Source organism: Heterocephalus glaber, unplaced genomic scaffold (assembly GCF_053883595.1).
Source record: "Heterocephalus glaber isolate CG9 unplaced genomic scaffold, H.glaber_assembly_v1.0 deba00001463, whole genome shotgun sequence".
NCBI classification, from domain to species: Eukaryota; Metazoa; Chordata; class Mammalia; order Rodentia; family Bathyergidae; genus Heterocephalus; species Heterocephalus glaber.
The window spans coordinates 12,147,970-12,160,506 of NW_028258310.1; the positions used below are offsets into that span (position 1 = coordinate 12,147,970).

General features: G+C 35.8%; 1 protein-coding gene across 2 annotated transcripts; it reads right to left on the minus strand.

Annotated features, from left to right (window-relative positions):
- Positions 1-7: 7 nt before the first annotated feature.
- LOC101705939 (serine peptidase inhibitor Kazal type 6) lies at positions 8-12,025 on the minus strand. 2 transcript variants are annotated; one of them, XM_013075713.3, is made up of 5 exons: positions 11,451-12,011; positions 8,546-8,568; positions 3,170-3,244; positions 1,131-1,246; positions 8-243 (listed from the first exon to the last, which is right to left on the minus strand). In XM_013075713.3, exons 1-5 carry the CDS (start codon positions 11,521-11,523, stop codon positions 198-200), a joined length of 333 nt encoding a protein of 110 aa, XP_012931167.2. In that variant the 5' UTR covers positions 11,524-12,011; the 3' UTR covers positions 8-197. The 2 variants fall into 2 exon arrangements, with proteins under 2 accessions (XP_012931167.2, XP_087036753.1); XM_087180627.1 differs by lacking the exon at positions 3,170-3,244 and having other exon boundaries at positions 11,451-12,025.
- Between the last annotated feature and the right edge of the window lie 512 nt (positions 12,026-12,537).

Here is a 12,537-nt window from a genome sequence, read left to right on the forward strand (position 1 = left end):
CACAATCAATGCTTCTGCAGAATTTACTTTATTGACAAGCGAATCAGGGGAGATAGACATACAGTGAACTCCCTAGGACTTGGACAGAGTAAAAGGTGTTTCTTTATAAACTCAAGTGATTCACCAGAGAAAAGTAAAGCAGAAGTTAGGAAAGGATGAGAGCTGCCCAACCAGCAGGACACGCTGGCTTTTTTGATTCAGCATTTTCCGTGATGCTTTAGTCTGATCTTCCCATCACTTTTCCTATAAAAAAAAAAAAAAGAAAAATAAATACGTACTCAGTTGCAATATTGTGTACATTGGCTACAGATGTTAGAAACAGGCTTTACTATGGGATGATCTATCTAATCATTTATTCTATATATACCCATATCTATCATTCAGCAGAGATTAAATACACTCAGAGGTAACGTCTGGCCTGGAAAGCATGAATCTTACATAAATCTCAGAGTTTTGATAAGCCTTAGACTCTGCAGTACCAGTTGCTTATTCTCTGACGTTACATATATGTACAAGTGGAAAAGGCAGAAGTGGCAGGAGAAATAATGCCAAGGAGACTACAATGTTACAGTTATGCCCTGACAGAAGATGTAAGAAAGTGGACCGACCCCATATTGGGGCTCTTGTCATTTGATAGGGAACTGCACATGCAGACCCTTGCAGTAAAATGTGTCTATGAATTCAAATCTTATCCTACTCCACTAAACTTCCCCTGGGGAAAGTTTGGTATGAATTAGTCAGATATGTCTGACAGCAATGCATTCACTACGTACTGGTATTAAAACTGGCATTTTAAATTAAGAATAAAGATAGGAAAGTATCAGACTTACTAATGATAATAAATTATTATAATGTGTGAGATATATAAATTGTAAGAATTTCCCTAAAACGAATCAAAATTAATAAAGTAAAAGCTATTAAGATTGGTTTCAAGTAATTTTTTTGACTTTTCTTGCTTTTTTTGTTGTTTTGCTTGTAATGCATTTATTTTCAGTGCACCTCCCGTATTTATTTAGTCTCTATGGTGAAGAATGGGTAGAACTTTCTTAGCATCTCCAGGAAAGCATCTCAGTTTTCCTCTGGAAGTTTCTGCCTTGCAAAGAGACCGGTTTAGTGATTCTTATACGTACGCCACTGCCTTACAGAAGGCACATTTATTGCCATATGTCTGTCCATCAGAGCCACAGTGGGGGTCCGATTCCCGAGTGCAGAAGACCTTGGGGTCAGGGAACTCACCGCAGTCAACCTAGGAATAAATGCCATGCTGTTGACATCAGCATAGTCTATCTAAAGGTCTGTTCATCAGAATGGAGCACTTGGACAGCAAAGTTTTAAAACCATAGACACATACGGTTAGTGACATAAAAACATCATGAAATAAAAAGTGACTCTTTTTATCTGCTTAAGTACAATGACACACACACACACACATATATATATATTGAGACTTTGTTTTCAAGACACAGGAAATTCACTATTAGAAATACATTACTAGCTAGGTGCTGTGGTACACTCCTGTAATCCCAGCAGTCAAGAGGCTGAGGCAGGAAGATTGCCATGAGTTTGAGGCCAGCCTGGGCTACACAGTGAGTTCAAAGCCAGCCTGAACTACATAATGAGACCCTGTCTCAAAAAACCAACAAAAAATACATTACTATCTTCAGGAGTAAATTAATGATGTTAAGTGCTATACTTAAAACTTTTTGCTCCAACATTAAATTACTCTAGTTTAGGGTACTTTTCTTCATATTATAAAAATATAATACTTGTGAAGGATCCCCAGGCATTACCCAATGGTTTATTAGTTTCTCCAGGAAACATAGCATCCATTTATTACCCCTTAAAATTTTGAATGACTCTATAGTAACTAACTTTGTCTCAATGTCTGTTTGTAGAATTTGAACTTTTATGCTAACTCCAGTAACTTAGCAGTGACTAAGATGCTGTATTTAGAAAGATTCTGAGTTGTAACTGAGTCTTGTTGAGAACATTTCTTGTATCTGATTAATAATTGTTATCATTATTAAGAGCAGCACCTATAGCACTAATATAACCTCTCAGTTATGGTGCTTTCTCAAAGCCAATCTGGACAGTAGTAGTAAGATTCTTTTCAATGCAATGTTAATAGAATCAATGTTTGGTATTCAAATGGCATCTGTGTCATTCTTTCCAGGATATAGCCATATAAAATAGATTAAACTCAGCCACTCCAAGTATCTGCTTGTGCAATGAAATGATAATTATCCATGACTAGAGAAAACCTGCATTATCCCTGTCTTACTTCCATTAAATAATGGCATCTTATGATTATCAATTGCTTCATATAGTTATGTCCTTCATGTGGATTTCTCCAGTCAAGTCTAACAATAACACTGACACACAGACTGAGCTACCTCTATTTAGTCCATTCCATTGCATTATATACCTTATACACAATAAAATTCACTTTAAAAAAATAGCATATTAAGGAAATGTTATGAACACTTGAAAACAAAGGTCACTCATTTAAGATATTAGCTCACAAAGTTGTTTGAAGTTTCTTTTGCACAGGGAAGAAAATGCTCAGTGAAAGAGTCAGACAATCAGGTTTAAAAGATACCACATATATTTCATTTAAGGTACTACAAACTGCACATTTCTGGCAATATTTAAAGTTGGCATCTTAAACTATTGAAGTTGGGTAATGTAGTTTCCTACCTATGATACTAATTTTCCATATCATTCTGAAAGATAATTCCATTCTCATACTACTTCCAAAAAATAATCTTTCCTTTAGATCTTCAAGTGGAAATGAAATAACGCAGGGAAATCTTGAGTTCAGTATAACTCACTGGACACTTTTTCCCTCAAAAGCTCATGTATTTTATATTTAGGTCACATAGACAACACTGTGCTTTAGTCAAAAAAAAACTGTGAACTACAATATCATTGATACTTCATTTATTCCAAAATAGCCTGACATGTAACAAAAATGTGGAAGACACAGTGCTGGGTGGTGGTTATACAAAGAAGAATCTGTAATAACCACTATATTCATTTGCATATAGTCTCCGCTGCATGACAGAGGCAGAGGCAAGCTCGCATATCACAGTGCAACGTGTGATAAGTGCCACAGGGGACAAGGACGAGCCTCACAACAACGAAGAAAATAAAGAAGAAAATCTCTTACTTGAAAGAGATGACTTCTTAAGGCATCTTTCCCTGGCCATTGGCCCTTTGATCTCATGAGCCAGCCTCTTTTTTCCTTTAGAAAGCAGACATAGAAGAGGAACTTGGGGAGAGCATTCACTTTGAGATTCTCCAGAACCAGCCTCCTCCCAGACCCACACTCCACCCCTTCCCCATGCCCTAGAAAGCAGTTAGGAGGAGAAAAACAAACAAACAAACAAAAAACAACAACGAAGAAGTAAATAAGTAAATAAATAAAGCAAATCAATCAGCAGGTGTATGAACAAACTGTATTAAAACAAACACACTCCATACTTTTAAGTTGCAGCAGCCCTCTGTGAAGCCCCAGGTCAGCTGAGAAGCATATTATAGAACTAATGCTGCTGGTAATTATCTGTATTATCTTAGATGATGAACTCAGTATGCCAAATTTTTCTTAACCAGAAAACAAGCAAATCCTTGCCAAGTCTCATTCCCATATTTCCAGGAGTTTCTTAGGGATCAAATGTGGATATGCAAGACTTCTAGACTCAGTGTGGAATATTTGAAATAGTTTTGTATTCGGAGTGTGGAAAGCAACCTTCTTATTGTAGGCCACTTTTAACTGAATAGTATAGAAAATGGTCTACACACCAGGAGACCATACAATCTCTAAAGGCTAGGTTAATTTACATGATCTAAGATTCAGCAGTGACTACTTTCAATGAATTGGTTTAAATAAAGGTCTTACATTCTTAGGTTTAGCAGTTGGGTGGGAGTGAAAGCAACTGACATCTATGGAGCCCTCTGCATTCACTGGGCGAGATATTTTAGCAGGATGACCAGGAGCAAAAGACAGCCCCTCTCTGGAGACTCTCAAATGCCTCTGCAGTTATCTGGAAATCCCTTCTTAATGCAGAATGAGGCAAGGGCATAGCAGGGCTAGAGAGGTCACAGTTGTCACAACCTGCGATCTTTTCATTGCCAGGCATTTCCTCCACCCAAATTTCCTCCCCTATTTAATATTTTTGTTTTGAACTCTTTTAAATGAAATCCAAACAACTGGCTTCATAGTGGGAATCAAAGCAGCTCTAGATTGAAGGTGATAATAGGATTATATTTTCTTCTTTAAAGTTTCATCCATGAGGCATTTAGGAGACTTAGGAGAAGTCAAATATTCCCAATCTAATTAAAATGCCCCAATGCTGTTGTAATGTTATGGGGCTGTCCCTGGATGGAATTGGAGTGACCCAGGTTGAATCTTTCTTTTTTAATTTATTAGCTGCCTTACAGTGTACAGATGCTTATTATTCTAAGTGTAAATGTTTACACATTCTACAGGGGGCTGGCAATACCATACTTATCTACTAGGACTGTCCTAATAGTCCTACAAAAACACTGTCAGGTATCAAGTACTATCTGGAAGATCACTATGATAAAGATCAGCAATGTAAATTGCATCACATCCTAGAATTTTTGGAGCCCATTTTATTGCTTATCCTATTTAAGGATATTTTTTAACCTTGTATACTCTGCTGTTGGCTTTAACAAGAAATATCCATTTTTCTTTGGTACCCCAGCTTGGGGACTACTTCTAGGTGCACGGATGCCGATGTTTAGTATCAGCCTGCTCCCTTGTGGTGATTCGAAGAACTTCATCTTCTAAAACATTTCTGGATGGAGTGACAGTACCCAGATTAGTCATCTTTGCTAAAACAAAAAAAATCATTTAACTTGGTTGTAAACTTGTGCTTATGTGGTTATTAAGTCAACTAAGGAGTCGAATCTTTAATATTTTAGTCTATCATTTAGGTGTTCAAATAAAGCCAGTGAAAACTTGCAATCACACCTACACTTCCCCCCATGTCCACACCTTTTCTACTCCTTTGAAACTACTTTCAAAAAGTATGCCTGTAGCTGGGCGCGGGGGCACATGCCTGCAATCCCAACACTTGGGTAGTTGAGACAGGAGGATCACTTCAAGTGATCCTGAAAGAGAAAGAAAGGTAAGAAGGAAGGAAGGAGGGAAGGAGGGAGGAAGTGAAGGCAGGAAGGAAGTGACGAGAAGGGAGAAAGAAAAGAAAGGAAAAAAGGAAGAAAGGAAGAAAGGAAGAAAAGAAGAAAGAAAGAAAGAAAGGAGAGGAAAGAAACATTTATGATATATTTATATCCCAAATATAACTCTTTATCTTTTCTGCAAACTATTTTTGAATTTTAATTTTTCATGATAGCACTACTCTTAAGATTCCCTATCCTGCCTTCACACCAAAGCACTGCTACCTCTTTCCTCATCTGTTACATTTTGTGTTTCTTCACTTCAAGCCTTCTTTTCAAATTCCAAGTTTACTAGCTGTACGAGCCTTCAACATTTCTTGTGTGAACCAATACAGTAAATTCTTCTGTCTCTGGCTCCTTTTCCTCCTGGTTTTGAATGCTTGTTACATGTAGAGAAGAGCTAATCTTATTTTAAACTGTTTTCATCACATTCTTAAGAAATGAGGATAATAATCATAGTTATTAACATATTTGTTTAGAAAATGACACTGTTTGAAGTCCTTTCGCATGCACTGCACAGTGGCTTTCACTGTTTTTTTTTTTTTTTCTGGTGCTGGGAATTGGGCTCAGGGCCTGGCAGATGCTAGGTGAGTGCCCCACCCCTGAGTAACATTCCCACCCATCTTTCATTGCTTATTGAAGCTCACTTGGTACAGGCTCAGCCCGAGCTGTTGATGCATAGCCAGCCAGCTCCTCTTTCTACGGCTTCAGTCTTCCCATCTCTAATGTAGATGCCAGGTGACATCTCTAAACTGCATTTAGATATTCATCAGTACACTACTTTATGTAAAATCAAACTTACTAGAGAAACCCAAGAACTCCAAACTTACTCTAGTTACAGAGCACTGTTTTACATAAATTTGAAGTGTGTTAAAACTCACCAATATTATCTCAAATACAAACAAGAATAAACTTAGTTATCCCCCAAAAGTATTGCAACAAAAGACAGTTGCAAATCATTGTTTTTAAGAGGCTTGATGCATTCAGTTCAGTCCGGACTATTCATTTAAATAGCTCTTTGAGGATACAGTCTCAAAATACAGAGCACACTGGGAAAATAAAAAATATTAAAAGCAATGTATTGAGTAGTTCAAAAAGCAAAGTTTTTTTCAATTCAAATTACTATCTTTTTCTGAAAATATCTTTAAAATTTTTGATGTAATACCACAATTTGTTTAATGAAATGCTTTTGATGTTAAATAGTAGTTTTATTTTATTGTCATTTTTACTAAAGTTACTTAATGTAACCACTTGGCAAATTAAAGATTCGGGAACATATGAGTCATGCATATTTACAGAGAAAATTTTATTGGAATGTGAAGTCTGGGAATATGCTTTGTGTTTAGCTTGAATAATATTTTTGAAATAAGGTGAAATTTTAAAGGTCTATACTTTGGACTGCTAACTATAATCTCCCAGCAGATGTTTCATCCTGAGGCCAGGCCTTGGCATGAGAAGAATGGAGTGTTGGGGAAACCTGACACCCTTTTGTGTTGGCTGGGTCAGACTTAAGCAGGCATGCTACTAATGTTGGCTTCAAGTCCTGCCACGATCTCCCTCCATCCACACAGAAAAGCAAGGCCAGACTTGACATGATCTAAAAGGGTGGAATTTTCCCTGTCCTTTAAATTTCAGAATTTCAGTGGAGGAGAAACAGCAGCCTTGGTAGGACTGGCTGGGTTCATAATAATTTAAATATTTAGCACAAGAAGAAGCTTTAGAGATCTTTGAATCCAACCCTTCATCTTAAAGATTTGGCAACAAAGGCATTGAGAAGGGGAGAGTTATTAACCAAATCACCCAACATGTAAGTATTGAATTAGGACTCATCTATATTGCCAGACTCCAAAATCAGTGCTTGCCAATACAGCTTGCTTCCTGTCACCTAGAAAAAATGTTCAGATTTTATTGTGTGTGTCACCTGGATAATCATATGGAATGAAGACCCAAGACCCTTACCTCTGCAATTATTGTTCAATACTGTATATGGCATGAGTATCTGATATTTACAAAGTATCTCAGTGTCTCTGAAGGAAGCAGAAGATTTTGTCCTGTCTAATGGAATAGAATCAGGACATAGAACATTGTATATGAATTTTAGAAAACACAATTTAAAACCCTGAGAAATAAAGTTCTTACAAAAGGAGGTGACTTGTATGTTGGTGATAAAAGTTGTGTTAAATTTCCTACCTCTTAGATCTGTGTGTAGTAATCTTATCACTGTATTTTATTACCTAAAGTGATGTGAAACACTTTGGCTCAACCTTGTGTTTGCTTGTGTGTTTGCTTTTATATTTACTATGCACTGTGATCCATGCTTATTTAAACATAAGAAGTCAGTATTGAGATTTACAGTGTTATAAAGCAACACACACACATGTGCATGTGGTAAACATAGACAGAGATTGTTTAAGCTGTCATCAATTACAAGACCCATCTTAACTTCGGAGATGCTAAAACTCTGAGATGGAAAAACAAATTCTTATGCTTTGGAGTGGATGAATCAAGGTTGGAAAATACTTTTCAACCTTTTTGCCAGCTCCAATCAATTGGCAATAATGTCTGAAGATTTTGAAGCCAAGAGGTCTTGGCTCCACCAGGGCTAAACAAAACTCGGCAAGATCAAGTAGAAATGGTCGATATGGACATAGGATGGGGATTGGCAGAGCAAAGAACACATATTTGTGTCAGTTTTTGATAGATTAAGAAAGGTAGAGAAAACACTGTTGAATTAAATTGGGAGAAATATCCAACAATGAAGAAACTCTGTGCCCACCCCAATTTTAACCTCAAACTGTATTTAAATTTGAGTGTGTCAGTCTGTTTATCCTCAATACACAGCATTTAAAGTTTTCTCTTTATTTTCAGTTCTTATTTCTTAAAAAGAAACAATGATATTTGTCCTAACTCCTCCAAATGTGGTTAATGATTAATTCTCTTTAACTTTTAGACTTTCCCAAAGGCTTTCATTGATTTAGATATAATTGCAATTTTAGAAACTGAATATTAGCATTCTTTGTCTATAGCAGCAAAAGTTGCAGCTCAGAGAACCTGAATATCTTGGCTCCCCAAGATCACACTGTGAAGTTAGTAATAAAGCATGAATTTTATCTCATATCTATCTTATGTTCATTTAAGTTAGGATTTAAATGAGGATTTTTAAACTTAAATAGTATATTCCTAAGAGATTAAAAATTTAAAAAATCATTTCAGATGATTTCTGCAATTGTCCTTATTGCTTATTAGTTTTGATCTTTTACACCATAAACACACCTATTTTTGGTCAAAGAATACCAGTCAAGCACCACCCAGGTGGAAAAATAAATAAAAAGTAGGTACTGACCTGTCTGCCCTGAGTGAAGACACCTGAAAAAAAGCATAAAATCCAAACGCTGTAATTTATGAATGTGCAACAATCGAGTCCCGCAAATTTAGAAAATCCTCAGTATTTGTTCCTGGTCCTTGGGCGTCTCAAGCATTTTTTTCCCCATTTTTTTTTTTTGAACTTGCCCCTTCTTAGTGAGTAGAAAAAAACTTGGGCCATTATGGAAAAACACAGGCATTATGAAAGGGGAAGAATTTGTTGGAGGTTAGAGTGGGGTGGAAGGAAATTATTTGTGGGTCTAAAGATTCATGTGAGAGTTCTGGCTAAGTCACTAGTTTATTATGGGAGCAACTTGGTCATCTTTGGTCTTGCTTTGAGGAAGCTGAATTGGAAAGTCTTCTCTAACACTGAAGTTCCTAAGTTCAGCACATGCAGTTTCTTCTAAAAGCCTTCGTTACAGGGAGCTGGGGAGTATGTTGTTTGTTCATTGAGCTCAGGGCTACTGTTCTGCCCTCTCTGCAGATACTCAGCCTCAAAGACTTGGCCCAAACTTAGCCTGGGGAGAATCAACTCATGCACTCTTCTATGCCTCATTTCTTCTACAGTTCTAAATTCCTTAAAGAGAAAAAGAATTCTTATACAGTAATTTTCCCTCCTTCTTCCTTCTTATTAGAATGTGTAATTTTGATTGCAATAAATGAGCTAAGTGGTGTAAATTACTAGAATCATAAAAGTCCTAAATCCAGTCCTGGTACGAGCTGCTAAGTTTTGATCTGTGGTCTTTTCTATGGAACTCCTGGAGCAGCACCTCTCACACATAAGCCTAAAACCACCTCTGTAAGGAAGAGTGTGGATTAATACAATCCACTGTCTAGGGATTGCACTAAATATTGGCTAACATTTAGGGGAGGACTACTGGAAACACCCCAAGAGTCCAGTTTCTATTAATGGGTTTAAGAAGAGGAACAAGGCTTCTTAAGTTCGAAAAAAAAAAGTTACTGATCATTTCCAGCAATGTTTACCAACATTATTAATTCATAAACCACAGAATGAGGGGTTGCTAAAAATACAAATTCTTAGCACAGTCCCTTGAAAACTATAATACAAATCCAGAAAAATCCTAGAGTCTATTTCTGTGATGTCTCTGTGACTTTTTTGGCCAGAGAAGATTGAATATTGCTATTTTCAGTCAATTCTCGACGGCAAATCTGTGATCAGAGAGGAGGGATTTTCCTAATGTCTCATATGTAAAGAGCAAAGTAGAAAAGAAGGTAATACCCATAATTACTGAGTCTAATTTTGCACTATTTTTAATAAATTTTAATTTGCCAGTAATAAAAGACATTTACTAAACACTTATGCCCCATCTACTATATTAAACACTTTACATGCATTTTCTTCATTTAATGCCCCACATAGAGATAGTCCTTGTATAGTCCACTTTGTCTACAAAGAAAATGGGGCTCAGAAAGGTCACAACGCTATAAAATGAAAACACCAGGACTTAAATGAATTTTTCTCTCTTCACAATCAAAAATTCTAGGAACTATTGTTCTCTCAAATAATATCTATTATGTCTATGAAGTACAGATCCTTTGTTAAATTTGGTGTATTTGTTTATCAGGTCCTAGTATGTATAAGTTCATCCTTGTAAAGAGAAGCAATAAGAGAATCGTAATTGATTTTGAAGACTACCTTTACAACTAAATTTTTAACATTGGTCTATTTGTTCTGCATCTCAGCAATTGATTAAGCTACCCATTAAAATTATTTGGCTTCAGTAATCAAGTTTACTCCATAATAGCACAGGAATCTTAATCCATTTTTCATAGTTAAATGTATTTATTTATGTAAATGTGGCTAACGAAGGTGAATAAACACTTGGAGACTTAGCTAAATCTTATTGAAAATTTGTTTTTACATGTTCAGTCATTTAAAATCTTTGATAGCAGCAAAATTTATTTGTTATGTTTACACAAAATGATACATCTTTCATGGAAGATTTCAGGGATTAGCCTAGTTAGTAACATTTTATACAAGAATGAAAATATCAGAGAATTGAGTTTTTTCCAGTCAATATGGGTTCTTAATGAAAAAGATGAGACTACATTGTCCACTAAAACATGATTAGAAAAATATAGAAGAAAATAGATATAAATGGCTCTGTTCATTCAGATGATCCTGACAACCAGAAATCTTTTCATCTCCAGATGAAAGGCATTATCTTGACATATGATTGAATTAAAGCCACTTTAATTGATAAAATATATGACTGTTGCTTATTAAAGGAGACAAAAATATTCCCCTGCTTGAAGAATTGTGTGATTCTGCAGTATCATGTTTTCACATTCCAAGGTTCCATAACCTCTTTTTAAGAGTTTATTCATTGTGTTTCCATTTTTTCCCTTGTTCCAACTTTCATTATTTGAGTCCCTCTATAATAACTGACAGGGAAGTTTTCCTTTGTCTTTGAAAGCCTAGATTTATATTACAAACTGTTTAACCCAATTATCCATGCTCCAGACCAGTTATTTGCATCAAATGCAAAATCTAAAAGATACGGATTCAAATTCCAAATTCTATTTACTAGTTGCAAGTCCTTTGACAATTTTAATTTTTATGTGCCACAGTTTTTTATATTTATAAAAGAGATATAAATTCCTTGCCATGAATATTAGACATAATACACAATAACCCTTAGTACATGCCTAAAATATAGTATACGCTCAGTAAATGACATTCCTCTTTACCATTATTATTATAATAATTCCCATCATCACAATCATTATCATCATCCTCATGATGATCTTTCAATTGGTCTTTTGCATTCAGATCATTAGAATTTTGAAATATGATAGACAATGTCTCTTTTCATCTTCATTTCAATATAGATATAGAGTCTTAATTATAAGAAAGAACTCACCTGAGAAAAAGCAGAAAAGAGCCAGAGAGAGGAGCAGAAATACACCTGATATTTTCATGGTGCCAGTTAGCATCTCAAATTAAGGCTGCTTTGTTCAGTTTAGTTTCTCTGTCAAGTCACTTGCCAGGAAACACCAAAACACACACTCAGACATATATATAGACAAGACAAAGGAAGTTGGGATCTCCACCTTCTTTTATAAAAAAATCACATTCTAAAACTATATGCAGTCTTGTACACTTTAGGCATTTATGAAGAAATGCTTCACACTTCCCATCAATCTTAAAAATTAGGGCAATTACATGAGTCGCACCTTAGATCTTATTAATAGAGGATGTCATTTTGTCCCAGTAGCCTACATTTTCCTAACAACCAATACATCCTCCCTCCTCTTCCCTCCAAGGCTTCACTACATTAAAGGGATGATTCATAGGGTAATTCCACCTGCTCCCTGTGTCTATTTTCACACAGGTTTGTGGTCCAGATGAGTAACCTTAGGGGAATGGAATCTCTAGGGTGTAACTTTGGTTTTCAGAGTCTAAGTCATTCCTGGTGTACGTAAGGAGGACAGGCATTCTATCCTGTCACTAGAACTGCATCAGAACAAGCATTTTCTGGGAAGGGAAAGGAACCAGCTTTATTTTTAAATAATTGTTGCAGTCTAATGTCAGTGGTTTCCAAGATTTTTTTTTTTTTTTTTTTTTTTTTGGTACCAGGGATTGAACTCGGGCCCTTGCACTTGTGAGTCAGGCAGCGGAACCACTGAGCTAAATCCCCAGCCCTGGTTTCCAAGTTTTGAGTCAAAATGAAGAGAGGAATTATTGTGCTGTTTGTACTGTGTTTAAAAATTTCATGATTACTGAATTGAATATTAGAAATGCATAATATTTACTATTTCTTTTATTCTACAAAATATAAAAAAGTAGTCATAATTAAAACTTTAAAGATTCAGCTCCTTGGATGTATACTGTCCATATCAGTTAGATGATTTCTGTAATTACCACAACCAATTTAATTGCAGAATGGATCACAGAGCTGGGCATCATAACTATCTGTGAAAGGAACAGACAACAACAAATAGATGTAA

Excerpts from the sequence above, each read along its gene's own strand:
- LOC101705939 (XM_013075713.3), bottom strand. The coding sequence starts at position 11,523 with ATGCTAACTGGCACCATGAAAATATCAGGTGTATTTCTGCTCCTCTCT. Across the intron at positions 3,245-8,545 it reads TCTTCACTCAGGGCAGACAG|GAAAAAAGAGGCTGGCTCAT; the intron begins GTCAGTACCTAC and ends TGCTTTCTAAAG. Across the intron at positions 1,247-3,169 it reads TAAGAAGTCATCTCTTTCAA|GTTGACTGCGGTGAGTTCCC; the intron begins GTAAGAGATTTT and ends ATTTATTCCTAG.